General features: G+C 35.8%; 3 protein-coding genes across 4 annotated transcripts; all 3 read left to right on the forward strand.

Moving 5' to 3' along the window:
* Positions 1-3,524: 3,524 nt before the first annotated feature.
* On the forward strand, positions 3,525-5,943 carry LOC110864624 (probable purine permease 11). The gene is made up of 2 exons (XM_022113736.2): positions 3,525-3,582; positions 4,708-5,943. The coding sequence occupies exons 1-2, from the start codon at positions 3,576-3,578 to the stop codon at positions 5,793-5,795; spliced, it is 1,095 nt and encodes a 364-aa protein (XP_021969428.1). The 5' UTR covers positions 3,525-3,575; the 3' UTR covers positions 5,796-5,943.
* An 8,536-nt stretch (positions 5,944-14,479) lies between these two features.
* LOC110863731 (putative invertase inhibitor) lies at positions 14,480-15,096 on the forward strand. Its single transcript, XM_022113062.2, has one exon. The coding sequence runs from the start codon at positions 14,519-14,521 to the stop codon at positions 15,071-15,073; it is 555 nt and encodes a 184-aa protein (XP_021968754.1). The 5' UTR covers positions 14,480-14,518; the 3' UTR covers positions 15,074-15,096.
* Positions 15,097-19,453: 4,357 nt separating this feature from the next.
* On the forward strand, positions 19,454-23,251 carry LOC110864623 (probable purine permease 11). Of its 2 annotated transcripts, none has more exons than XM_022113733.2 (3): positions 19,454-19,735; positions 21,254-22,315; positions 22,735-23,251. In XM_022113733.2, exons 1-3 carry the CDS (start codon positions 19,729-19,731, stop codon positions 22,779-22,781), a joined length of 1,116 nt encoding a protein of 371 aa, XP_021969425.1. In that variant the 5' UTR covers positions 19,454-19,728; the 3' UTR covers positions 22,782-23,251. The 2 variants fall into 2 exon arrangements, with proteins under 2 accessions (XP_021969425.1, XP_021969427.1); XM_022113735.2 differs by lacking the exon at positions 19,454-19,735 and adding an exon at positions 19,777-19,796.
* Positions 23,252-27,144: the final 3,893 nt, after the last annotated feature.

Genomic DNA, 27,144 nt, shown 5'->3' on the forward strand with positions numbered 1-27,144 from the left:
TTTAAATGGTTTAAGGGCTTATGTTGTGGCCTTAATGAGTTACTTTTTATCTGAACGACTAATTTTCCCCCTTAAATACTTACACCTCCCAATGATTGAACCTTGGTCTCCCCTTTTCAATTGAATGTGGACTAAATGAGTTAATGGGTTAGTTTTTTGATAGAACGTGGGCTTAACATGTTATTCTTTTTAATTGAAATGTGGATTAAGGCTTGTTGTTAAACTTTCTAGATAATCCTTCAAATCCGAATGATCTCTTCACTCGCCCCCTTAATTCTGATTTGGACCCGCTTCACATCCAGCCTTGTCCGTAAATGAAGGGGCGTGGAAGGTGGTGAGGATGGTGTGTGGTGTTTTGGGGAATTTTGGGATGGCGGGGACTTATATTTGATGCTCATATATGCAATGGAGTTGTTTCCGACAGTGGTGAGGAACGATGCCCTTGGTTGTGCCACTCAGGATGTACAAGTGGGGGCGATTTTGGTGCCTTTTGTGGTGGTTATGGGTGGTGAGATTCCGTTTTTGGTTTTTGGGCTATGTGGGATCATGGGCGGCCTTCTGACTTATTACTTGCCGGAAACTTTGAACAAGCCGTTGTACGATACCATGGATGGAATGGCGGCTAGAGAGTACGAAGGGTAGAATCGAGAGAGTTAATCTAAAAAATATGTTGATAGTATTAACTAAACAATGTGTGTTTTGTGATGGGAACTTGTTTACATATATATGCATTTGCAAGTTAGACATCTTTAGCAACTTATTACATAAAGAAAAGAGTAAACTTCCGTTTTGCTCCCTATGGTTTGGTCACTTTAACGGTTTTGCTCCAAATCTTTAAAAATAGCCATTTTGCTCCCTGATGTTTCGGTTTTTTTGCCAATTTGCTCCCCGCCTCTAACTCCATCCAAATTGTTTGTGTTTCCATTTTGCTCCCCACAGGGAGCAAACTGGCAACAAAACCAAAACATCAGGGAGTAAAATGGCTATTTTTAAAGGTTTGGGGCAAAACCGTTAAAGTGATCAAAACCATAGGGAGCAAAACGGAAGTTTACTCTAAAGAAAACGATTCGGAATATCTAAAATCCTGAATACATTTCTAGCATTTGCATATAAGAATAAATATTTTGGAATAGTGAAGACAAATTTCAAGAAATAAAAATCATTTCGGTATTAATATCGACTATCAATAAATTTGTTATTTGTTACATCACAATAGTTATCGACTATCAATAAATTTGTTACATCACAATAGTTAGAGTAAAATTAAAGAATAAATGCCAAAATGATCATTGAGTTTAGGTCACTTTTCTCACTTCAGTCCAAAAATTAAACTTTTTGTATCTAGGTCCTTGAGGTTTCATTTTTGTTGTCATTTTCATCCAATTGTCAAAATGGGTTAGAATTTTATGTTAACTTCTCCCTTCTTTGTCATTTTCCTGATTTAAACGAAGGGTATAATCATCATTTTATGCCATAATAAATATATTTTAATTAAATGAGGAAGACGACAAAAAGGGGAGAAGTCATCAGAAAATTATAACACAGTTTGCCAATTAGATGAAAATGGCAACAAAAACGAAACCTCAGTGACCCAGATACAAAAAGTTTCATTTTCGGACTGAAGTGACAAAAGTAATCTAAACTTAGAGACCATTTTGCCATTTTACTCAAACTTAAAACATATCTAAAGTAGGTAGTTAACAATACATGCTAATATAACAAACAATACTTTTTTAGTGGTACATGGCTTTATAGCCTAGTGGCATCTTGGTGGTGGGATAAGACTTTAGGACTAATAGGTGCTGGGTTCGATTCTCAAATGGGGGTTTTTCCCATATTTATTGGGTTTCCTCTAGTGAGTGATCCTCTAAGTGCTGACATCTTGGTGGTGGGATAAGACTTTAGGACTAATAGGTGCTGCGTTCGATTCTCAAAGGGAGTTTTTCCCATATTTATTGGGTTTCCTCTAGTTCTAGTGAGTGATCTAATTTGCCGTTAAAAAAAAAAAAAAAACTTTTTTAGTGGTTTGTTGTCTTTTTAAGGAGGTGTGCACGTTAGTTTTCTTTCTCCTATCTTGCTTCTTCACTCCACCTATTTGTACACACCTACGTCCACCCCATTTCTTTGTTTTGTCTCGCCCTTTACATTTTAAAACTCAATTTCATCAAACACATATATGCATTATGTCTCACGTTTTTTCTTGTTTTGTCTCGCCCGTTACATATTGATTATGTTGTTTATTCCTTAATGTTTGTTTTGGATTGTTGCCAGCCTTTGTGATTATTATTTCATGCTTTTGATCATTTAGGGTGTTTGCTTTGAAATGACTTCAAAAATCAATGGAGAAGAAAGATAGGAGTGAAAATGCATATGTAGCTTGAAACGATCTATATGCATATGATTTTTGAATAAATTTGAACATGCAAATGGGTAAGCATCTATTTTCCTACACATGTGCATATATGTGAAACTAGATATTTGAAATTTGAATTATGTCTCCGAGCTAAGTAGCTAACGTATATTTTTTTTTCTGCTTTTGTTATATTGATGATCAGTTTGGAATTTGGATTATTCGTATAAGGGTTATTGGATTTTATTACCTTTAACTATTGACTATTGGCAGTGGCGAAGCTTGACAACGAAGACTGGGGGGTCGAAAACGTATATACTCAAAAATTTCTATTGAATCGGGGGGTCGAAAATGTATAAACCCAAAAATTTCTATACGAGAACTACATATATAACATTACGGAGTGAAAAGTTCGGGGGGTCGGGCGCCCCTCCCGGCCCCTCATAAGCTACGCCCATGACTATTGGTCGCTGTCACCTCCAACTATTACTTTGACGCCCGTCACCCCAACTTAATATTTAGTGTGTTCTGTTACAACGTCGTTAACTGATCACTAACTTTTGATCTTGATACTATAAGGGTGTAAGGGGTGCTCACCTTTTAGGTGAGTCCCCTCTCTTACACATAACCAACCATAAAATGCCACGTCAACTCCCCTCTAACACTCCCCTAATACCCCTTTTTGATGGCGGCACTCCCCTCTTAGGTGAATTGTTTTTTTTTTTTAAAAAAAAAAAAAAAAAAGAAGAAAAACATTGATTGGTCAATATCTCCCTCTCTCCTCCCTCTCTCCTCCCCTCTCTTCGGCAACTCCCCACCTATTTCACCCTCTCTCTCTACTCTCTCTCTAACTCACCTAAGTGTTGGCAATGCTCACCTAATAGGTGAATGGAGTCACCTAAGGGGGTCACCGAGGGTGCCCCGGACACCCTAATTTTGGGGTGTCACTCAAAAGTTTTCGTAATAAATATCATCACCCTTTATAAAAGTTTTCGTAATAAATTCGACTAATTAATGTCAGTAATAAGTTCGACTAATTAATTTCTATATTATTATTATTATTATTATTATTATTATTATTATTATTATTATTATTATTATTATTTATTAATTATTATTATTAATAAGTTGAAAACCTAAGGAAGGAACGTCGTCACTCTTCACATATATACTTCCAAAATTCCTGAATTTGGTCCCATCTTGTGTTCATTCAAAACTTCACAATATGCCAGGTTTGTACTCTTTCTCTAAATTTCATCACATGCATAAGTTAGGGGTTTAAAGGTTTTACTGCTTCCTTTTAGTAGCAGAAATGATAACAATGGTGTTTGTGCTTCGGAGTTTTTAAGAATCGTTTGTTGTTTCTTTCGTTTTTGCTTTATAATCGAGTTTTTGTATGCGATTGGTTTATGGAATCGTTAGGTTGTGTTTCTCAATTACTGGTTAAATGGGTTCGTGTATATTAAGGTTTTTAACTAACACTAATGTCGTAATTCGTGTGGGCCACAAAAGTAGAATACAAAATAATTGTATTTATTTTAAGGCAATTATCAGTTTGTATGACCCTCAAAAGCTGAATTCAGACTTCTCGTGGGAAAAAGCAAAAAAGATGAGGTAATAAATTTGTCAAACTGTTGTTGTTGTTGTGTGTGTGTGGTTTTTTTTTTTTTTTTTTAGCAAAATATGATTTTGATTAATGAATCATTTCTTTTTCATACATAATATAGGATGTTTAATACAGAACCAATTTGATCTAGAGATTTATAAGAAACACATAAACACTTGTAACTTTTGCTTCATCTGGGTAGGGATCAGCTCGATACCAGTACCGAGAATTGCCAAATATGGGTACCGGTACTGAAAATATCCAGTACGGTATCGGTATTTAAAAGTAAGATTCGGTAAAATACCAGTACCTTATCGAAAGTACTTACTGAAAACGCAAAACATGGGTACTGAATCAGTTCCCAAAAATATTTCGGTACGGGAAATTCAGTACCAGATTACACATAACGCTTATGTAACTGCTCACCCGCTCTCTATCTAACTCTCATTATATCTCTCAAGTATTATGTACAAGTGCATTATGCGGTTCTCTACTTAAAATTGAATATTGATTATGTGTCAAAACGCGCCTCTAACATAGTGTATTTGCCATTAATATGTTATTCTACATAGTCATGTAGTGTTATTGCAAGATGTCTGTTCTTGACAATCTTAAAAGTTAGAAGTTATTTACTTCTTGTCTTTTTTATTAATCACACCTGTTCCTTAGATTATTGTATTGAGATCTATCTATAAAAATGCTAACTGCTTTTGACATATTTGATCATTAATCTTGTTCATCAATCTTGTAGATAATGAACATTCTGTTGAGGTAACTCAGTCTGGCGTATTGCCGCTTGCCAAACTCAAGCGTTGGCAATGGTGGGTTCTCGTCGCCTTCAACATATTTTTTCTAGTTATTGGTCAAATCGTCGCAGTTCTTCTGGGCCGATTTTATTACGACCAAGGTGGAAATAGTAAATGGATGGCTACACTAGTTCAAACTATAGGGTTTCCTATCCTTTTCATTCCGTACATTCTGTTTCCTTCGATAAGTACATCATCAACTAGACCCGCCACATCCGTCTCACTACCCGTTATTCTCTCGCTCTATGTAGTCATTGGCGCTCTAATAGCCGGTGACAATATGCTATACTCCGTTGGGTTACTCTATCTTTCAGCCTCTACTTACTCCCTCATATGCGCCACTCAGTTAGCCTTCAACGCAGTCTTTTCATTTTTCATAAATTCCCAGAAATTTACCGCTTTAATTTTCAATTCTGTGGTGGTTCTTTCGTTATCCGCCTCTCTGCTAGCTGTCAATGATGACTCAGATAAGCCGTCGGGTGTGTCAAACAGGAATTACGTCCTTGGTTTTGTGGCTACACTTAGTGCGTCTGCTCTTTACGCACTTTTACTTTCGGTTATGCAACTTTCATTCCAAAAGCTTATAAAAAAAGAAACGTTTTCCGTGGTTCTCGAGCTTCAAATCTACACTTCGTTCTTCGCCACTTGTGTTTCCACCATTGGCCTTTTTGCTAGCGGCGAGTGGCGCACTTTGGGTGGTGAAATGCACAGTTTTGGTAAAGGGGGTCTCGCTTATGTGATGACGTTGGTTTGGACCGCTGTGGCTTGGCAGGTGTGCTCGGTTGGTGTTGTTGGGCTGATTTTTGTGGTGTCGTCTTTGTTCTCAAATGTGATTAGTACTTTGTCGTTGGCGCTGACTCCATTGGCCGCGCTAGTGGTGTTTCATGACAAAATGAACGCTGTAAAGATAATTGCGATGCTAATGGGCTTGTGGGGTTTTAGTACTTACATTTATCAGAATTATCTTGATGATCTTAAGGCGAAGAGAGGACATTCGGATGCTACCGGTATGCAACTCCAATCTTTAAGTTGAAGTTTTCTTTTTTTTTTTTTTTTAAAAAAAAAAGACATCTAACTGTTAGTAAGTATGCTGTTAAAGATTGAGATTTATGAAAATTTATTCATAGAGGGTTTAATGTATGGATTTGATCATGTGATTGTAGTAAGTCTTTCTTGTGGTTTTCTTTTTGTTCTTTTAATAGGTTATTGACTCTTTAAGCAATCTTTTTTTTGGAAAATTTTGCAAAGTGTAAGTTTTAGTAGTATCTTACTATGGTAATTTGGTAGAACAAAAGGGAGTTATGGATTTAAAGTCGAAGAAATGAATTTATTAGGGGTGGTGGCGGAACCAGCACGATTTTGTTGGGGTCATCATAAAAGCTTATTTTCTATACTAAGTTTGTTCTTTAAAAACTTAAAATTTATAAACAAAAATTCAACAAGTTCCGGTGACCGGAGAGTCAATAGACCCTCTTGACTCCCCTCTAGTTTTGCCCCTGGACGCAACACTTATTTTAGACTCTTTTATATAAAAGTAAAATACTCTTTACATGATTGGTTTTTAAGGTGAAAATAACGTATTTAAGAGGCAAAGGTTGATTTAATAAGTTTTACTCTATGATACATAAGTTATAGGACGTAAATTGATTACTTTTAACATAATCAATGAGTAAAAGATAATAATATAAAAAAGGTACCATGAAGAAGGGCACAATATAATGTTTTTTTTTTCCTTTTTTACATTTTTTACTCTATAATACATAAGTTAACCCGGTTGCAATGTGTTGTACGCCGATGACGGCGATGTAGTTCGGGTCATCTAGTGTTGTGGGGGAGTATCGCTTGGTTTGAGAAGACGATAGTGACAGGTGATTAGTTCAATGGCAGTATAGTGGTAATGAATAGCATAAACAACTTTCAATCCAGGTAAGGTCAAACCTAATCCTTCCTGCCAAGGATAATAACAGAGTAACCGGGGTAGGTTGTTTTTTACATAACATAAGCGATCAGATTTGCGGATAGGCGGACACTAAAAGATTCGTCAAAGCAGAAGACTTTGAATCTAGTCTTGCCTAGCAGGTAAAAAAGGAAAACAGTAAAAGCAACAAAGTAGCGAGCTTTTTTTTATTCTGGACAGTATTCAAGAACGGTGTAGTTCTAGAACCCGTGAACAGGCCTGACAAGATTGATCAAAGAATTAAAGTTGTTGATAATTGTGTAGAAACAAGTCCAATTCAAGATTAAAGAGAGAATGTAGACCTTAATCTTGAATTAAGGGGATATTAGTAAAGATAACAGTGGTAGATCCACTCTTTTTAGGGTGGGCACAGACCCGCCGTTCAGCCCAAGATGCATGTGTATGTTTTTTAAGCCCAAGGGGAAAGACCCAAGTGCCCAAGCTGTTTAGAAAGGGAAAGGCCCAAGTCATGCAATCCATTATTCACTTGGCGCTTTGAACCGGCCGAGTTGGATGGACGGGTGCACTCCTTGAAAAAAAAAACACTTTAATTTATAGGACATCAAGTATGGGCAGAAAGAAATAAGCCATTTGAAACTTCTTTGAACCATTTGAGTGGTGTATCATTATTTTATTGGTTTTCAGATGTTCTCAAATTTATGGTATTATTAAGTATGAATAGTTTTACAATAACTTTAAGTAGATAAGTATGCATTGATTAGCACTATAATCCTTGATATATCTTTTCCTATTTCGCGTCTTACAATCATATCATTTTACACACTATGTAGCTTCTAAAGACTAATTTGTCTATAACAAATCAAATAAAAAAGAATCTCTTCCATTTGTTAGAAAAAAAATTGAAATATATCGATATAAATTTAATCAAAAACCGAGTTCTTTCAAAAAAAATACTTTTTTAATTTTTTTTATAAAAAATGCATTATCTTTGTTTTCCACATGTATTGATCTTACTAGTTCGTTAGATTAATTTTTAATTAAAAGATTTCTTATACTGTTGTTATTTACTTTGCTTTTAAAACAAATAGGTTTCAAATGAAAATATTAATTATAACTATTTTTAACACATTTATGTATAAATAATAAGCATAAAAATACAATTTAAAGAAAATGTTTTAAAGTTTGGGTTGTGAATGTGAGTAGAAGGTTGAGGTAGATTGGGTTGTGTAGGTGGAAGAGAGAGAAATTGGTTTTTTATTAAAAATGTTGGGTTGGAGATGGTTGTGAGACCACCCGTAGTGGTGCACATTTGGGGCGTTTTTTTGCCCGAACACGCCCAAACATGGCCCCCTGGTGTAACACCCCGTGTTTTCGAATGTCAAAGTCAAAGTCAAAGTCCAAGTCAACTTTGACTTCTTTGACTGTTAATGTTCTTTTTACTTTTGTATTATGTGGAGTAAGTGTTGTATAAATGAAATGATCGAATGTTTAATCAATGCGACCGAATTACGATTGTGAATAGTAGGAAGTAACAATGCGATAAAGTTAATCAATCAATAATCAAGTTAATCGATTCATCAATCAGGCTCGAGACTCGAATTACGCGAACTCTAGTAGTGTTATACGTGTGTGTGTGCCTTATGTGTTACTTGTGCGTGTTTACTTATATGTTTGGTGTGGTACTCAAGCGAAACAATCGAAAATCGAATCGAAACTCGAAAGGCAATCAAACTCAATCGAAACCGACATCGAAACGTGACTTATAGAAGATTGTATGTTAGATATAGTAGTTGGGACTGAAAGTAATTTGACTATGAACTCTATCGTATTCGTAACATCGTCCATCGAAATCGAAGCATCGAAAATCGTCGCGAAATACTCAAAGTGGGTCGCGGATCGAACAGGAGGCATCCTGATCGAACAGGCCAGCCGATCGGCTAGCATCTTCCTAGCCGATCGAGCAGCCCATTCGATCGGAGCTCCTGGCCGATTGGCTGCCACTTTCCTCTTTTGGAGCCTATAAATAGGGCTGTCATTGTCACACTTTCCATTTTTGGAAAGCTCTGACCGAACCAGCCTTCTTCTTCACCTTTTCTCAGATTTCTCTCAACTCCGGTAAGTTTTCACTCTAATTCTTGTACGTTTTTTTATCAATACATGATTCTACACCTTTCTACCTTTCAAAACTCGATTTCTAACCGTGAAATCACCAAGATCTAAGTGTTCTTGGGTGATATCATCATGATGTTCTTGAAGAACACCAAACTTTGGCCTCATTCAACCATGAATAGCTTAGATCTGACCGGTTTCCACATAAACAAACTAAGATTTGTAAGAATCTTAACATTTTTATGAATAATTTCCAACTTTCTTCAACCTTTTACACTCAAAACCTTAAAACCGGTAGAAACGGAGCTTGAACCGGCTAACTAATCATTCTAGCAGTTAAGAGGTTCAAGATTCGGATTCTATATACCAGGTTCATCGACGATGGGTTAAACTCTAAACCGACGTACCGAACCGTTCACCGGCCGGACTTGGGTGATTCCTGTTCGAGCCGAAGAAACGAGTAGGAACGGAGGATATCATAGTTCAACTCGTTATCAAACTACCTCGATATGGCAACAAGTGATCAAACGGCCAAGTGTTAGACGAAAGGCCGACCAGGTCAGAAATGCTGGCCGAACGGCTAGGCTGTTCAAACAGCCCAGCCGATCGGACATGCCAGCCGATCGACCGGGCCAGCCGATCGGCTAGCACATGGTCTCACACTTTTCGAATTTTATGAAGTATGCTATTGACGAAGTGAGGTTCGATCGAATACGCTACTCGATTGGTAAACATTACTCTTCGGATCATGAGATACTATGCTTCAATACTTAATCGTTTTTACAACTCGTTCGTAGTATGGAGTGCCAGCCGATCGAACAGGCTGTTCGATCGAGTGACATTCTGTGGAGAACCACTTCTAAGAGTTCCCAGCCGATCGGGTAAGCCGGCCGATCGAACGGACCATTCTATCGATCGACCTGAAAGGTAAGGACATTTTAGTGTTCTCATATACTACAACGAAAACTTTAAAAGTTCAAATCCTCAAACACAAACACACCAGAGGAAGAAACAATCCACTCGAATGGCCCAGCCGATCGAGCCTACCGGCCGATCGAACAGGACTGTCCAATCGGATATACCAGCCGATCGAACAGACCGTTCGATCGAACCTGCTGTTCGATCGACCAGCCTATTCGATCCATTCACACTTGTCTTATTTCCACGTTACTCATTGTTGTGCTATCGAACTATTCAGGCTAACCCTACTCTCAGCGCTCACTTCAATCCATAATCAATCATTGTGAGTATACTCGAACCCTTTTTGCTTTAGCACTTTTGGGTGTTACATACGTTACTTATCAAATCACAATCGAACACACTATTCGAACTATTTGAACGCTAACCAATTGCATGTATTACGTGATTTAATGTATGCTTGTTATTATGTTTACACGTGGAATGTTGTCTACCTGCCTTAGCAACGTAGTACTATAGTTTGGACTCAGCACCCGTTCACACGGGGGTTGTTAAGGACAATTACTTGCATGGTTTACGGTGGTAATCATGTATTGCGAACTGTCTCGGACAGTCAACCCGCAGTCGTTCGTATTGATAGGTCCATGTCGATAATTTACATGCATCATTTCCTTATGTGTACGTGCTGGTTATGCGTAAACTATTCGAACTCTATATGCTATTACCAAACTTGTATGCTCACCTTTACATTATATGTGTTGACTTTATTTTAACGTATGTGACAGGTGTTTAGGATGCTTACTTGCTTTCTCTGCTGTGAAATCAAGGCTAGGAAAGGGTCTAGAAACCAAGACAATTTATATTTAGGTGTTTAAATCTGAGTTGTCGGAACATGTTTTGTTTAAAGGATATCTATGTCTGTAATAACTAAATTTATCTTATGGGTTACGGTATGGGACGTGATATTTAAACTATTCGGTAATAATAGTTGTTATGGAATTTCTTTGAACAATCTGTTTCGCTCAGTGCCGCGCCCCGATGATTCCGCCATCGGTTGGGGTGTGACACCTGGGGCTTTTTTTTTGTTTTTTACTGGGCGTTGTAAAAAAACGCTTCTGCCCGGCTCTTTTTTCAAAATTTTACCGTTGCCAACGGTAACAACATTTAATATATATATATATGTATATATATATATATATAGGGTAGGGTTCCAGCGTGAACAACCTCCCAAGAGTGAACTGCGTGAACAAATACGAACCCTTGATTTCCTTTTTAGTTGTTAAGGGTAGGATTGTAATTATATAAAAAAAATTAGATTTAAATCATTATTTTAATAATTGAATTAAGTTACATCTTTCCTAATTTAAATTCATTATCCACATTATGTTTATTTATTAATAAGATAATCATCAAAACAAACAATAAATCACCAGATTTCAATTTTAATTTTATTTCAGATTTCATCACTAGAATTCAAATTTTGATTTTTAAGATACACGTAACCTTCATATTTCAACGGTATACACATGTGTACTTGGATATAAATAGAACAGTACACATGTGTACTCAGCATCGTACATATGTGTACAGTAATTCACAGGTGTACATCAACATTCAATACAAAAAAATTTCCGAGATATCACAAAAACAGACGATATACACATGTGTACATCGCATTAAAAAGAGGGCAAAATTAGAATACAGATGTGTACATCGCATTTAAACAAATAATTATTTTAATAATTGAATTAAGTTACATCTTTCCTAATCCTTGATTTGATTTGTGAGAGATTTATGCAATCAATTTAAGAGGATAATTGATTACTTGATTTGTGAGAGATTTATGCAATCAATTTAAGATTGAAATTACACATATACCCTTTTTGTATTTAATTAAATGAAAAAAATTAACCAAACAATTAACATCATGCCACTCACTTTAATCTCAAGATCATAAAAATCAAGGGCCCAGATCAGTTCACGCAGTTCATCTTGGGATTTTGTTCACGTTTGAACCTAATCCTATATATATATATATATATATATATATATTCACACATTTCATTCATTTTTTATAAAACTTTCACCTCTACTCTCCATTTTTTTAAACTTCTCCACTTTTCACCCACAATCATGAATCTCTTCCGACCTCCATTCGGTGTGTCTTCGAGACCCGGTAACCCCAACGCATATCGGCCAAACACCGCGCAATCCCAACCGAGCTTCAACCTACAAGAGATGGATCCTAACGTATTCGCGTATGCTCAAATATTAGCATCGGCCGGTTCCCAACCATTCTTTTAAGTTCCTCAAACCTTTCAAAACATGGGCGGTTCGCAACCGTCTCCAGAGATAGGAACGGTACCTGAGACACAACCCGAACCCGATCCCATTGTCGAGGGACCCAAACGTTGGAAAAGGTCTCACAAAAAAAGATGCAACCGCTCCTCGCCGAAATGAAGACTACCTAGCATGGAAGAAAGACGAGGTGTACGCGTTGGCACGTGTATGGCTAGATATATTGGAGGCCTCTGATGTTGGTGAGCGTTTTTTCTTTTTTTTGTAAAATATTACATTATATTCGGCCGTATTATTATTATTATTATTTTTTTTGGTAAAATATTACATTATAATTTTTGATTTTCTTTGTAGCAAATTACAAAACATTACCGGTTTTTTGGCAAAAGATACGTGTAACGTTCTTTAAAGCTATGGGGAAAGACGAGGAGTACCGCAAAGAAGATTCCATTTCGAGCAAATGGACCGATATCAACTGGAAATGACATCAGTTTCAAGAGGACTTTCAACGCATTTGGGGCGGGCAAAACGACGCTAATGTTATAACAAAAGCGTTGGAAGAATACAATGCTACGAAAGGTAGTTTCACTTATTTGAGATGTTGGGAGCTTTTAAGAGGAAGTCCCAAATGGGCAAACGTACCGACGACGACGTCTAGCGTTAGACGTAAATCAAAGCGGTCCAAATCATCATCGTCGGTTAACCTGGACACACCAACCTCAGATGCTCGCAACGTCGATTTAAATATTATTGTAGACGACGAGGAAGATTTGGAGTTGGAACGACCGCTAGGTAGAAGAAGTGCCAAAAATAAGGGAAAAAAGCAGAGTCCTCTTCTTCTAATCACGAAATATTGAAGCAAGATTTCGAAGAGATGAATCGACGCCTTCAAGACATTTGAGATCTCAGTCATAGGCGTTTACAAAGTATCGAGGAAAGAAACGCCGAAAACAAAAATTTATCGCAATACAAGAATCGAGACAAATGGAGAAAGATATCGAATTTTGTCTAAACCCATCGACCATCTCACAGGCGACGCGTTGATCCTAGCCCAAATGCGTCTGGCACAAATCAGTCAAAAATACAGACTCTAGCTTATTTATTTGTTTCGGTTATTTTTTTATTAAGATTTTTTTTTCTTAATTCCGGTTTTTCTAAGAATGTAATGTTTTTTATTTAATGAAATTTTATTAGTTTTAATTAAAAAAATTAATAATTGTGTAATGATTGACGGGGTATTATTGGGCGTTATAGTCACTACGCCCCTTTGTTAATAACGTCCATTTGATGACTAGGATTACACGTGGCACAAAACGCCCTAGGATGAGGCATTATTTAAGGCTACACGGTATGGTGATGGTCCTCACTTGGAGGATGGTCCGCCACGTAAGCGACACGTTGGATGGGCATGAGGATGGGGCAAAGAGGATGGAGGTGTGGAAATGGGAGGATGGACCTAAAATGTGTATGTATATATTGTATGTATAGGAGTGTGTGAGAGGGGGAGGAAGAGTTTTTGTCCTTTTGTGGACCGTCGCAAACGTGACGGACATACATACTCTCGTTTCCACATCTTCATCCTATTTGCCCATCCTCATGCCCATCCTACGTGTCACTTACATGACGGACCATCCTTCAAGTGAGGACCATCACCGTACCGTGTAGCCTAATCTAACCAACATCCATGGTATGATGGGTTTTGTGACTACATGTGAGGGTCAGTGAACAGTCAATATCACATGATATTGTCTTTTGAGGCCGTTGTGGATAGGGTTTTATCTTTTCTTGCAATTATTGGGAAACTTTCTCATATTGAAAAAAACACAACGTTTTTACGTGAGAGTTACCATAACTTCCATTCTGAAATTCAAATGTTTGCCCATTGTTTGGCAGTTATTTCAGATTTTCAAATGGAGAATGGCATGGTAAATGTTTTTCCTTTTGTGTGTGAGGAGTTGGTTATGCTAAAAAGGAAAGAATTTGAGTTAAATGAAAAAAAAAAAAAAAAAAAAAAACCTTTTAGAATATCAGCATGGACAACTTCACAAAAACAAAGAAACAATCGAGTTGCTTAATGCGGAAATCGCAAAACTAGAAGATGGATGGAGTTAAATAGAAGATGGTTTTGACAAGAAGATGAATGAAGTTAATATGGTTGACTAAAATTGCAATAAAATAGAAACTTTAGTATTAAAATTGCATGAGATTTCAAATTTGTTAGAAAATAACATACATGACACTCGAGTCGACGGTTGAATTGTTGTGTTCTATAGCATTCTTTTTCTTAGTTTACTGTTTTTTGAACCTTAAACATTTTTTGTGTTTTTAAATATTTTTTTACTGTTTTTTGAACCTTAAACATTTTAAGTGTTTTTTGAAAGAAAAACATAATCCAAACATACCCTCTTGCCTCCTCTATGTATAAATCCACTCATTGTAAACAAGAAACCCAAAAATATAATCCCCCCCCCCCCCCCCCCCCCCCACACACACACCAAATTTAGACAATAAAGATGGGTTTTTCATCTTTCTCTATGACACTACTTTTATTTTCCTTATTCTTCTTATCTATCAATGGGCAAGACCTTATCTACAACACTTGCAAAACCTCATCACAACAAGATCCTAATGTGGATCTCCAATTTTGCATCACTTCTCTCCAAGCTGCACCGGCTAGCCATTGTGCCGATCTTAAAGGCCTCGGGATGATCTCCATTAGGCTAACAAGGTATAACATCACCGATACAAGGTGTTACATAAAGCGGTTGCTCAACAACGCCACGAAGATACTTGACCCCTATGTAAAGTCATGTTTGGACGATTGTTTTGAGGTTTACTCGGATGCTATTTTGGACATCAAGCAGGCTATGAAGAGTTACATTTCCAAGCGGTTTTTTGATGCGAATATTCAAATAAGTTCGGTCATGGATGCAACTACCACTTGTGAGGATGGGTTCAAAGAGAGAAAGGGTGTTGTTTCACCATTAACCAAGAGAAATGATGCCACTTTTCAACTATCTGCTATAACACTTTCAATCATGAATATTCTTCAAAGTAGCTTGAAATGATTTTAAAGGCAATACTTCAAATTCATGTGAAATCTTTTCTTTGTTAAAATATTTTCTGTATGTACGTTTTTTTCGACATTTTTTTAGTTTTTGGACTTCCACATTTATGTTTTCTCTTCTTTTCGTTGTAATATATGTGTTCATGAACTCGAACAATACATGAATAAAATAGTTTAAATTCGAATGGTTGTGTTGGTGGTGACGATTTCAAAGATGTATAACTCCGTAATTGTCATTTCAGTTTATTAGTATATTCTAGCCTTGTTTCCTTAAGTTAAGAAAAATGAATAAAATTATCGTACGACAATATAGTTTTCTAATTATATAGTGAAAGTGTAAAATATAATATTCCTTATTGTGCGATGCATACGCGAGAAAATTATAACATGTGTATTTTTTTTATAACATGCGTGATTAGGGTTTACCCTATGCATGACTTCTGATTTTGTTAATGCGTGATTATGTGTTTTTGTTCATGCGTGATTAAAGTTTGATTTTTATAACATGCGTGATTTGATATCGTAGGCATCGCACGTTAAGGAATATTGTACATTAACCTTCCCCTAGGATTATATAACTTTCATTCCGCTTTCACATGGACGATGAAATATTGATTAATGTGTTAAATTTTTTAAGAACATGCCTAACATAAAGAGCAACTCGGTAAATTTTATAGATTGACTAATACAATGCTACATATCAATAATACTTTAGTTTTGAAAATGATTTAATAAAATGAAGAGTTTAAATTTCTTTGATTTATCTTGTGCTTATCGTGTACAACTTAATCATTTGGACTTTAAATAGCACAATGTTACTTTAAGCAATCCTTTTTATGGAAAAATTTGCAAAGTGTACGTTTTATTGATATCTTAGTATGGAAGTTTAGTAGAAAATGGAGTTATTGAATTGAAGTGGAAGAATATTATTTTTTAGGTGTGTAACTCTTATCATATAAAAAATTAAAATACTTCTCACATGGTTGGTTTTACGGGTGAAAAACTTTTGGTGCGCAACTCTTGTTATATAAAAAATTAAAATACTCCTCACATAGTTGATTTTACGGGTGAAACACTGAAGATAGTGTATTTTAAAGGCAAAGGTTGATTCAATAAATATGATTTCTTAGTAAATTTACTTTATAACACAAAAGTTATAGGACAAAAAGTGATAACTTTTAACATGATCAATGGCTAAAAGATAATTAACTTGAAAAGGTAACATGAAGAAGTGCAAAATATATTTCATATGGTTTTAATCTAATTACTTAAAAGTTGAACACCAAAATGCAATGTAAACAAATTCAATCCAAATACAGTATATGGTTTTCATTTTCTTTTAAAAATAAAAACCTAAATTTGGTTTGAATAAAAAACAAGTGCAAAGGGATTCCATATTGTGTATTATGTAATATGTCTATTCTGTTAATCGGGCCTTTGTTGAAATCGCTTATGCCCTATGCTCCATCGTAATTTACACCTTTTTTAGAATATAAAACATCCTTTAGTGGAACTTGGATATTCAATTGTTCCTAAAAATTCAACATATTAACATTTTGCACAAGTGTTCCAAAACGAGTTAAAACTTTATTGTGATATTGATGTAACTCAGCCAGTATATTATATATAAACAAAATAGAGTCGTATGCTTAACTTTACTTAATCGAAAAACAATCTATCTATAATGTATATATAACATTTCGTTGTATTATAATGTGTTTAAACTTTGCCATTTTATTCTAGTTTTGTAGAGCAGTTTACAAGGTGTCACGTTAAGCTTTAGTGATAATTGTTGTTACGAGAAATTCTATCAATGGTAAATACATATTTGGTTTCAATCGGAACCTATGGCACAAGCTCGAAATACATAGTTGATGAGTTTGCATCTTTATCTCACTTTAATAATCTATTTCTAGATAATATGTACTCGTCAATAACTTAATACACACTTCCTCCGACAACTTATTTTAAAACCTTAATGTAAAACAAGTTTCTATCGGATACTATAAACAGCGACACCACATCCCTTACTACAAAATGAGGGTGGACCTACCTTTTAAGAAGGGAACACCCACCCACAAAAAAAAAATTATTATTACAAAAAATAAATTAATACATAGTATTATTTTAACGCAAAAATCCCGATCACGTTCTTAAAAGCTTTATGAAGCCCCCCGATTACGTCCCATGAACAAAAATTTGGGCCCACCACTGACTACAATCCCCTTCAAATAAATGTTCACCACTTATCTGATGAGTAACCAATGGGGTGGTGCTCTATTGGCAAAGACAAAATCTTTAAACACCTTGTGTGGGGGAGGTCTTGGCTTCAAGTCCCACGGATGACAAAAATAAAAGAAATTGCCGTTAAAAAAAAAAAAAAAAACTTTTAATGTTTTTTTTTGTTTTTTTCAAATGATCCACAATCACCCACACAAACATCACAATTCCTGGTGCCTTCGAGGACTATGTGATTTCAAATGATCCACAATCACCCACACAAACATCATAATTCCTGGTGCCTTCGAGGACTATGTGACCAAGCCAACAATAGGGATGGCAATCAAACCCGAATCCGTTGGGTAAACCCGAAACCCGACACATTTGGGACGGGTTTGGGGTCGGTTAATCGGGTTTGGGACGGGTTTGGGAATAGTTTTTATTTTTTTCGCGGGTTTGGGACGGGTTTGGGATTTAGTGATATACCCGTTTACCCGACCCAATTACCCGATAAAGTGTACCCGTTTACCCGATTGTATACCCGATATAATTTCTTTTATATTATTAAATATGTATATATATGATACATCCATTTTTCACACATATAGGTATTGTATTCCGTATACATTGTAGTTATTTGATATATATTTTTATAATGACAATACAAAATGTAACCGGTTAGTAGTTACCCGATAAATACCCGATAGGTTTTGAGATGACTACACCCAACGAGTAGTATTTTTAAATTAACGGGTTTACCCGAAACCCGCGGGTATACCCGATACCCGATGGGTATTTACCCGCTAGAAACCCGACGGGTTTTGAGACGGGTTTGGGACAAGCTTCTCTAACCGGGTTTGGGTTTGGGATTACCTAAACCCGTCCCAAACCCGACCCATTGCCATCCCTAGCCAACAACAACGTGTAATTTGTAACAGAGGTTGGAATTTCACATATGATGTGTGCATATTGCGCATTTACTTGTAAACATGTTAGTCATTTTTCAATATGCTTAACAATGTCATAACCAATAGTTGGTTTTCAAATCTGTACATCTTTGTATGATGTATACAACTAGTGGGATTTCACGTTACGCGGCGGGTATTCAATCGGTATCGGTTTAGTTCGGTTCAATATGGTATTGTCACTCTCTATAGCAACCCTAATAAACAACCCAAAAAAATCATAATTTGGGTATTGACACGTTTTTATATCGATCAACAACTATAAAAACAAATAAAAAACATTATCGATTCTAATAATATCGATATTGGTATCCTCAGCGTTCTAATCATCTTGATTAGTAGATTAAATTATTAACGTTGGATCATAGTTATGATTAGTTAATTAATTAAATTATTAACATTGGATCATAAATTCAAAAACTTATGAATTAAAGAGGTACAATGCAACTTAAAAATCATAACTTTGTTTGGACATTATTAATGTTATAAGATCAAATAAAAAACACATTTATGTATAAATGGGTAAGGGTAAATCCTATAAAAGAAGAGGCAGTTGAATGGTAGCCTGTCACCACCATTTAAAGCAAAGTTAGACCAATTATAAATTACTACTATTCACCAATTGGAAATATTAGTATATAGAATAGAATATAGAATACTTGAAATTATGAGCTTCACGCTATTTCTTGTACCCACGTTCAAGTTTCAACCCGCAAGTCATGTTAAAAGTAGCTTACAACCTAGTATGCGGTTATAATGTTTTATTATCTACATGTAATTAGATTTTAATATCTAGAAACATAATACAAATTTATATCTTTATACTTTATTCATATTCTCAATACACCGCTTATACTTCAACTTATTTAATTTTCTAAAAAAACCACCAAAAATACATCGTCATTCTCATGAATCTTACTCGAATAAAATAACATGTAAAATAAACTTTTTACTATCTCTTTTAGCTAGGTATGAGTCCACACGAGACGATAAAGGACCATGCAATCATAATCCTATACCTATTCAAAATCATTTTTCCTCGTTGATCAAAACATCAATAACTTTACGTCACATACAGATATTTTCACGAATATTTATTTCGTCCGCATAAGCAAACCTTTTCGCGTAAAGTTCAATCAAAGTCTTCTTCGAACATGATACCCATCTCCACATTGAAGGGCCAATACAACGATACCATTCGTTGTTCAACCTTATATAACCATTATTTTATCATCCCACTTTTAAATAAAAAAATATTTGACCTCTTTTGGAGTCATATATCTTCCGGTCGGGTTTGACCCAACAGATCAACCCGAGAAACCCGGTACCCATTATCGTGAACTCGCAAATTGGGGACCAGAAACATCAACATCGTAGAAAACCCAAATTTAAACGGGTCACTCTTCACATATACTTCCAAAATTCTTGAATTTGGTCTCGTCTTGTTTAGAGCTTCCCGGATCTTCTCAATATGCCAGGTTTGTACTCTTTCTGTCTCTATTGTCTCTCAATTTCGACCAAAAACCCTTTTGTCTGAAGGTTTAACTGATACCCAATTCAGCAAGATTGTGTTTTTACATGTTTGTGATTCGGATAGTTTAAGAATTGTTTATTGGTTCTTCTGTTTTTGCTTTAGAATTTTGATTTTTGAGTGATGATGGGTTTGGTATGCGATTGGGGTATTTAATTATTGATTATGTTTGTTAGTTACTGAAGATTGCTGATTAAGTGGGTTTAGAAAACTACTATTTTTTTTTTTTATTTTTTTTTTTTTTTTGCAATTAATAACCACTGTGATGATACATGTGGGTTCTCAGTTGTTGTTCTGAATCTAAAATAATTGTATTGCTTTTAAGTCAATTATCAGTTTGTATGGCCCTCAATAGCCGAATGCTGCCGGCTTTTCGTAGGATAAAGATATCATCAGCTTCACAAAACTGTCATGCTGTCTTCTTTTTTTTTTTTTTTTTTTTTTTTTTTTTTTTTTTTGTAAAATGTGATTTTGATTGATGGTTTCTTTGAGTTTTATCTGAATTATGTAGGTATTAGAATGCCAGGTTAAGTGAAGATGTATAGATGTTGAAACCTGTATAAACAACTTGTGGAATGGCTTTCTTTTTAAGTTTTAACGTATAATTCAATAATTCTTACATAACCAATTTTTTGTAGAGAAACGTGAGAACTGCATAAAAACTTGTAAATTTTGCTTTAACTGTGATATGTAAGACGGTTATGTAACCGCTCACACGATCTCTTTCTAACCCTCATTATATCTGTCAAGCACTATTAACAAGTGCACCACTTAAAATTGGTTTTATATTGAAACCGCACACTTTAACAGATTGCATTTGCCATGGATATGTTATTCGTAATCTTGGTTTAAAAAAGCGCGCCTAGGCGCGAGGCGACCTAAGGCGCAAACCTTTGCGCCTTGTGTGACATAAGGCGCACGGTGTACAAAAGGCGCAGGTGAGGCGCGCTTTTTAGGGTAAAAATTGACCTGAGGCACAGGTGAGGCGCGTGCCTTTTGTACATGGCTTGTTTTTGTGCAGCCGAGTGTTGTACAACAAGCTTTTTATGTTGTACATTTATGTTTTTTTTTTCATTTTAAAACATATATAAAGCTTAATAATAGCTAAATCATAGGTAGGGGATGCTAAAAACCTATGGGATATATAAAATAAATTATATAATCACTTTGCGCCTTGCGTACGAAAAGCTCACCGCTTTTGCGCTTTGCGCCTCAGTTTTAGACCTCGCCGCTTTTGTGCGCTTCGCGCTTTTTTAAACCAAGATCTTAATTACAAGATGTACGTTCTTGACAACTCGTACAAGAGTTATTTACTTGCTTAATTTTTTTCTTACAAGCTTTGATTTTGCGAGACAAGATCCACATCTTATCTCTTTTATTAATCACCGCTACTACTTAAATTCTTGTATTAAAATCTTTCCAAAAAGATGCTAACTTTTTGCATATTTGGTCATTTATTTTGCAGATAATGAAGATTCGGTTGCGGTAACTCAGTCTGGCGTATTACCACTTGCCAAACTCAAACGTTGGCAATGGTGGGTTCTCGTTGCCTTCAACATTTTTTTTCTAATTATTGGTCAAATTGTCGCAGTTCTTCTGGGTCGATTTTATTACGACCAAGGTGGAAATAGTAAATGGATGGCTACACTTGTTCAAACTATCGGGTTTCCGATCCTTTTCATCCCGTATTTTCTTTTTCCTTCGATTACTACATCATCATCTACACCCACCACATCCGTTTCACCGCGTGTTATTTTCTTGCTCTATGTTGTTCTCGGTGCCCTAATTGCCGGTGACAATATGTTATACTCTGTCGGATTATTATACCTTTCGGCCTCTACTTACTCCCTCATATGCGCCACTCAATTAGCCTTCAATGCAGTCTTTTCATTTTTCTTAAATTCCCAGAAATTTACCGCTTTAATTTTCAATTCTGTGGTGGTTCTTTCGTTATCCGCCTCACTGCTTGCCGTCAATGACAACTCAGATGAACCGTCTGGCGTATCGAAAAAGAATTACGCCTTTGGTTTTGTGGCTACGCTTGGTGCGTCTGCTCTTTACGCATTTTTACTTTCGATCATGCAACTTTCATTCCAAAAAGTTATAAAAAAAGAAACGTTTTCTGTCGTTCTCGAGCTTCAAATCTACACTTCGTTCTTTGCCACTTGTGTTTCTACCATCGGTCTTTTTGCTAGCGGCGAGTGGCGGACTCTGGGCGGTGAAATGGATAGTTTTGGTAAGGGGGGTATGGCTTACGTGATGACGTTGGTTTGGACCGCTGTGGCTTGGCAGGTGTGCTCGGTTGGCGTTGTGGGGTTGATTTTTGTGGTGTCGTCTTTGTTCTCGAATGTGATTAGTACTCTGTCGTTGGCGTTGACTCCGTTGGCCGCACTAGTCGTGTTTCATGACAAAATGAACGGTGTAAAGCTGATTGCGATGCTAATGGCCTTGTGGGGTTTTTGTACTTACATTTATCAGAATTATCTTGATGATCTTAAGGCGAAGAGAGAACAGACGGATGCTACTGGTATGCAACTTAAATCTTCAAGTTGAAGTTTTTTTTAAATCATCTTTCATCTAACTGTTAGAAAGTATGTAGTTAAAGTTCGACATTTATAAAGGATTATTCTTACAAGATTTGATGTATTGATCCGGTCATGCGATTATCGCCTTATCGGTCTTTGTGTAGTTTCTTTTTTCTTTTATACATGTTAATGAATGTTTTATTATCGGGATAATTACGAAAAACAGCAACATTCTCTCTATCAGTGAAGTAAAACACTTTAGTTTTTTTTTACGAATCATTATTGGTAAATATTAAAAGTTACTAATATTATTGATGAAGGCGTGAAAGTGAAAGTACGTTACTTTTTAGTGCAATTTTCTTTTATAATTGGGTGTTCGGGTATTTGGGATTAAGGTTTAGTTTGTTTCATGCGCATTTAGGGGCAGTTTTATCCGAAGGATCAACTCCATTGCTACTTGAAGCATAAACAGAAGCAGGAAACTAGCTCCTCCAGATGCACCAGTTGAGGTATGTTCTGACTTTTGTGGTCAAACGAGGCGTTCTAACATTGAGAATTCTATATAACTAGGAAGAAAAGGTAGGCGTGATGATGTATTTGTAACAGTAGAACTTTTGGTCGCTTGTTTTAATAAAAATTCGGGGTAGGATTGGATTTGAAATGACTCGTTTGACCGTAAAAAGTCAAAATAGATTTCTTCAACTGCAATGGAGGCGATGGATTTCCAGTATAGGTATTGTGCATGAAAGTTAAGGGGATGGTGGCTTTAGGCGGTGGTGGAAGCGTCTGTGACCAATTTGTTGGCGTTGGAGGTGCTGGTTAGTTTAGCTATTGTTGTAATTTGAACATTGTATTAATTTGTTGTTTAATGAAATGTAAACATGTAAACAAAAACATGTTACATATGAAAAAAAAATTGTAACAAGGATCCTTGTAGATCTTAGTTATTGAAGTATGCTTTACTTCTTTCTGTCTCGTAATAACATACGTGTTTTGGTGTGTGCTTAAAATGATTGACCAAAACGACTTAAGACTTTTGATCGTGTTATTCAAGCTCGAGTACAAAAGGGATGGTCTTAACTTATGAGTTGAACTCGAGCTTAAAAGGGTGTGACTCGAATACGCGTATAATATTCTATAAGTTTAGATGTTACTCGATTCATAAAGGTAGTATATAGTAACCATAAGTTACGCTCTAAACTAATTTAATCGTCCTATATTACTTTCATTAGTCATTATTTTTTTGTACTCGAATTCGTGCATAATATACTAATTCTTTTATAAATTTAGATTTACTCGGCTCATAACGCTTGTAACTATAGTTACAATCTAACTAATTTAATCTTCCTATTTTACCTTCATTAGTTATATCTTTTCTTAAGAATTTCTTAGATGTTATTATTTACCTTCTAGCGTCTAAAACAAGCAAGGATAATTGATCGGGATGAAACAAGTTGAAAGAATACATACGTGTATTTTATCTTAAATATCATAAAATTTTTTATATGCAAAAAAACCCTAAACTTACAAATATAACAATTAAAATGTGTTACTTGATACTAAACTTACAAATATAACATTTAAAATGTTTTATTTGATACCATTAAAGAGGAACTTACAAATATAACAATTAATTAAAATGTTTTATTTGATACCATTAAAGAGTGGAACATTAATATGATTCTAGCCATGTGAAAAGAACAAAGACAAAGACCCAAAGTTTAAATAAATAAGACTGAATCCAATTACAATGTTTTGACTTTGATAATATATGAAAAGAAGTATTAGACAAATGGGTAATTGGTGGGGGTTATCACAGCCTAATTTCAAAGAATATCCAAACGGGGCCAATTTGATTTCAAGAATACGCATCAACAATCATTTTCTCTTAAATTAAAATAACAACAATTTTAGTTATAATAAAAATAATTTGAATAGGTGTTGGGAGACTAATCAAAATTTTCTTATAGGTTGCCTTTACCAGATAGTCCATGTGTCACATGCACTTTATGTGTGAGTGAGAGAGACTATTCACCTATTACACTTCTTTCATACAAATTCATTTTAATGTCTGTGCATATTTGGTTATGAATTGGTCTTAGATAAATAGTATGATTGTTTAGGTTTGTGAGTCGACTAAACTCATTAAATGAAGTTCAAGCTCGTTTATTAACCAAGTTTAATTTTTGGCTTAGACTTAAGTAGCTTACGAGTGGTTTGACTCATTTACCACCTATTATTTAACATTTTTTTACGAACCCATATAATACACGTGTAATGGTTTTTCTTGTAAGTACCGTTTAATTCATAAACAACTAGTAAGGAGCTAGTAAACAACAATCAAACACAATAGATCAGCACATACAATTGCCTATTAAGCCAACACATTAAAAATACACGTGTATCTAACTTAGTTAATACATGGTTGTAGCCTAGTGGTAAAAGAGCAAAAATCTCTTTGTAAAAAATCCAGGTTCAAATCTGAGCAGGGGTACACTTTAGGAAAAGATTGTACAATTTATTTGCCTAAAAAATCTAACCTAGTTAATATTAATAATAAAATACATTATAATTTCTTAATTCTGTATTTATAAGTGTAAACACATCCTAAACAAATTGAATAAATGAATGAGACTATGGTGAGCCCATGTTACAGCCATATAAGGTGGGCTACAGGGCTCCACTCACCCATTTAATATTTTAAGCAAAAAAAGTCATTTGTGGTTGGTTATTCACGGATAAGATGGAGTTTATGGAGGAGAAGGAGGATATGTGGAGAAATCGCAATTAAGTAAAAATGACATACACAAGAAAGGGAAGTGAGAAACACGGAAAGAGGAACGCATTATACGGAGAGAAGATTTATTAGTTTCTCGATGAATAGACAACTGACATCCTTATATTTTAGTTTTAATTAAAAAAAACAATATTTCAATAATTGTGGTAACTGCTTACCCTATGTTTGTGTATGGCTTTGAATATGCTTACCCTATGTTTGTGTATGGCTTTGAACGGTAAATTTGGATTACGGATGAACTATTGAAGTATCATCGTGTCACCAGCGGAACCACTCGATCATATCTACTTCACTAGGCAATAACGCATATACACTAATTCAGAAGGAAATCCAATAAATCTGAAAAAAAAACCCTTTTGTGAGAATCGAAAGCTAATGGTCCCTAATGTCACGAAGTTAATCTTGAACTCTCGTGCGGCACTTAGAATACTTCTAAGTTCAGCCTTTTGGATGGGTTTGGTTATGTATAGCAGCGGAAGTCTTTGTTTGTGAGGTTCACAAGTATGATTTTGCAGTGCAATACTACAACAAAGGTGATTATGTATTACCTGAACAAAGTTTACAAGTACAAAGTGTTTACAAAAAGTTGGTTATGAATGAGTTATGAGAGGTTATGTGGGGTTGGTGCAAATGATGCCTAACACACCTATTTATACTACTTGGACATGATCTAGATAGTTCTAAATCTAGATTATTCCTTTACAAATATCTAGCCATAATACCTAGATATTTCCTACATAAATATCATGATATTTGTTGGGATTCTAGAATGTTCTTTGCTAATTTTTATGGCAGTATTATGTAGCCCATTCTAGATTGTTCCGAGCACTTTGAAGACTGATCTAGGGTCTTCTAAGGGTGCCAAAACGTTCCAGAATCTTCTAGGCTGTTTCGGAGACCTCCAGGCAATCTTGGACGCTTCCTTAGTGTTTCGGAAACTTCTGAAGTGCTGAAATTTTGCGGGGCGTGACACTAAGCCTCATATCAATTTAAAGATGCCACTAGGTTATAGTAAAGAATTTAGAGCTTTAGGTATTTGTAGATAGTGGCATGACAATGGTCAATGAACAAGTTGAAGTTCGTGACGGACTGGATGTGTGAGATGGTGGTCCGTGTGGAGATGGACGGTTGTAAACAAATTGGGCCCACTTTAAGAGGATGTTTGGGATTGCTATTTTAGTGACTTATTATAGTTTATTTACTTTTCAAAAAGTTAAAAGGTGTTTGAAATGAAATTATTATTTGAGGGAAAAAGTCAATAAGTCATTCTACTTATTAATTTTTTTTAAAAAGTCATAAGTCGTTTTGAAAAGCTAAGCCAAACATAGCCTAAGAATAAAAAATGCTTGGTTATCAAATAGTTGGACTTACCGCGTTGATTACCCAAATAAAAACAAATATTGAAGAAACACTGAACTAATTATGGGGACTAATCAGTTTGGTTTATGTTTCTACCATAGTGGTTAATCTTCTAATGAATATCTGAGCTCCGACTTGATGTTTAATCCTGCAAAACAGAACACCGTCACTCGTCAAGAGGGGAATGTGGGGGTTTCCCTCTTAACCGGGCTCCGGCGTGAGAATAAGCGACTGCTTTGGGAGGATAATTAAGTGTTAAGAGTGAGAGTAGAGGGAATAGAATGTTTAACCTGTTGAATGAGGTCTCTATTTATAGGCGGAGAGGTGTAAGAGGATATGGGCTGATGGGCCTTGGGCCGGTATTGGACAACATAATGGATATGTTCTTTGTCTCACTAGTGTCGACCGTTTAGTGGCTTCTAGAAGCTCTTCGGCGCTGGCGCGCCTTGATTGGAGCCACGTGTCATTGTTGTCGGCCCTGCTGTTCTTCTATCATCAGCAGACAAGTGGAGATCATGGGAAAGATGTCTCCGTCCTCTGATTGGTGCCACGTAGGCGTCCTTAAGTCCTTTTCGTCAGACCATCGTGCGCACGATTGAACAGAGCCTGCTGGACGTTCATTGGCTCTCTTTCCCTGCCACTTGTACCTTGTGTACCACCGGGGGCAGCCTTGCG

Source organism: Helianthus annuus, chromosome 6 (genome assembly GCF_002127325.2).
Source record: "Helianthus annuus cultivar XRQ/B chromosome 6, HanXRQr2.0-SUNRISE, whole genome shotgun sequence".
NCBI lineage: Eukaryota > Viridiplantae > Streptophyta > Magnoliopsida > Asterales > Asteraceae > Helianthus > Helianthus annuus.

What these genes read in the sequence shown, in the direction of transcription:
- LOC110863731 (XM_022113062.2), top strand. Translation starts at nt 14,519, where the DNA reads ATGGGTTTTTCATCTTTCTCTATGACACTACTTTTATTTTCCTTATTC.
- LOC110864623 (XM_022113733.2), top strand. An exon ending in AGAACAGACGGATGCTACTG is followed by an intron (nt 22,316 to 22,734) that starts GTATGCAACTTA and finishes ATGCGCATTTAG; the next exon opens with GGGCAGTTTTATCCGAAGGA.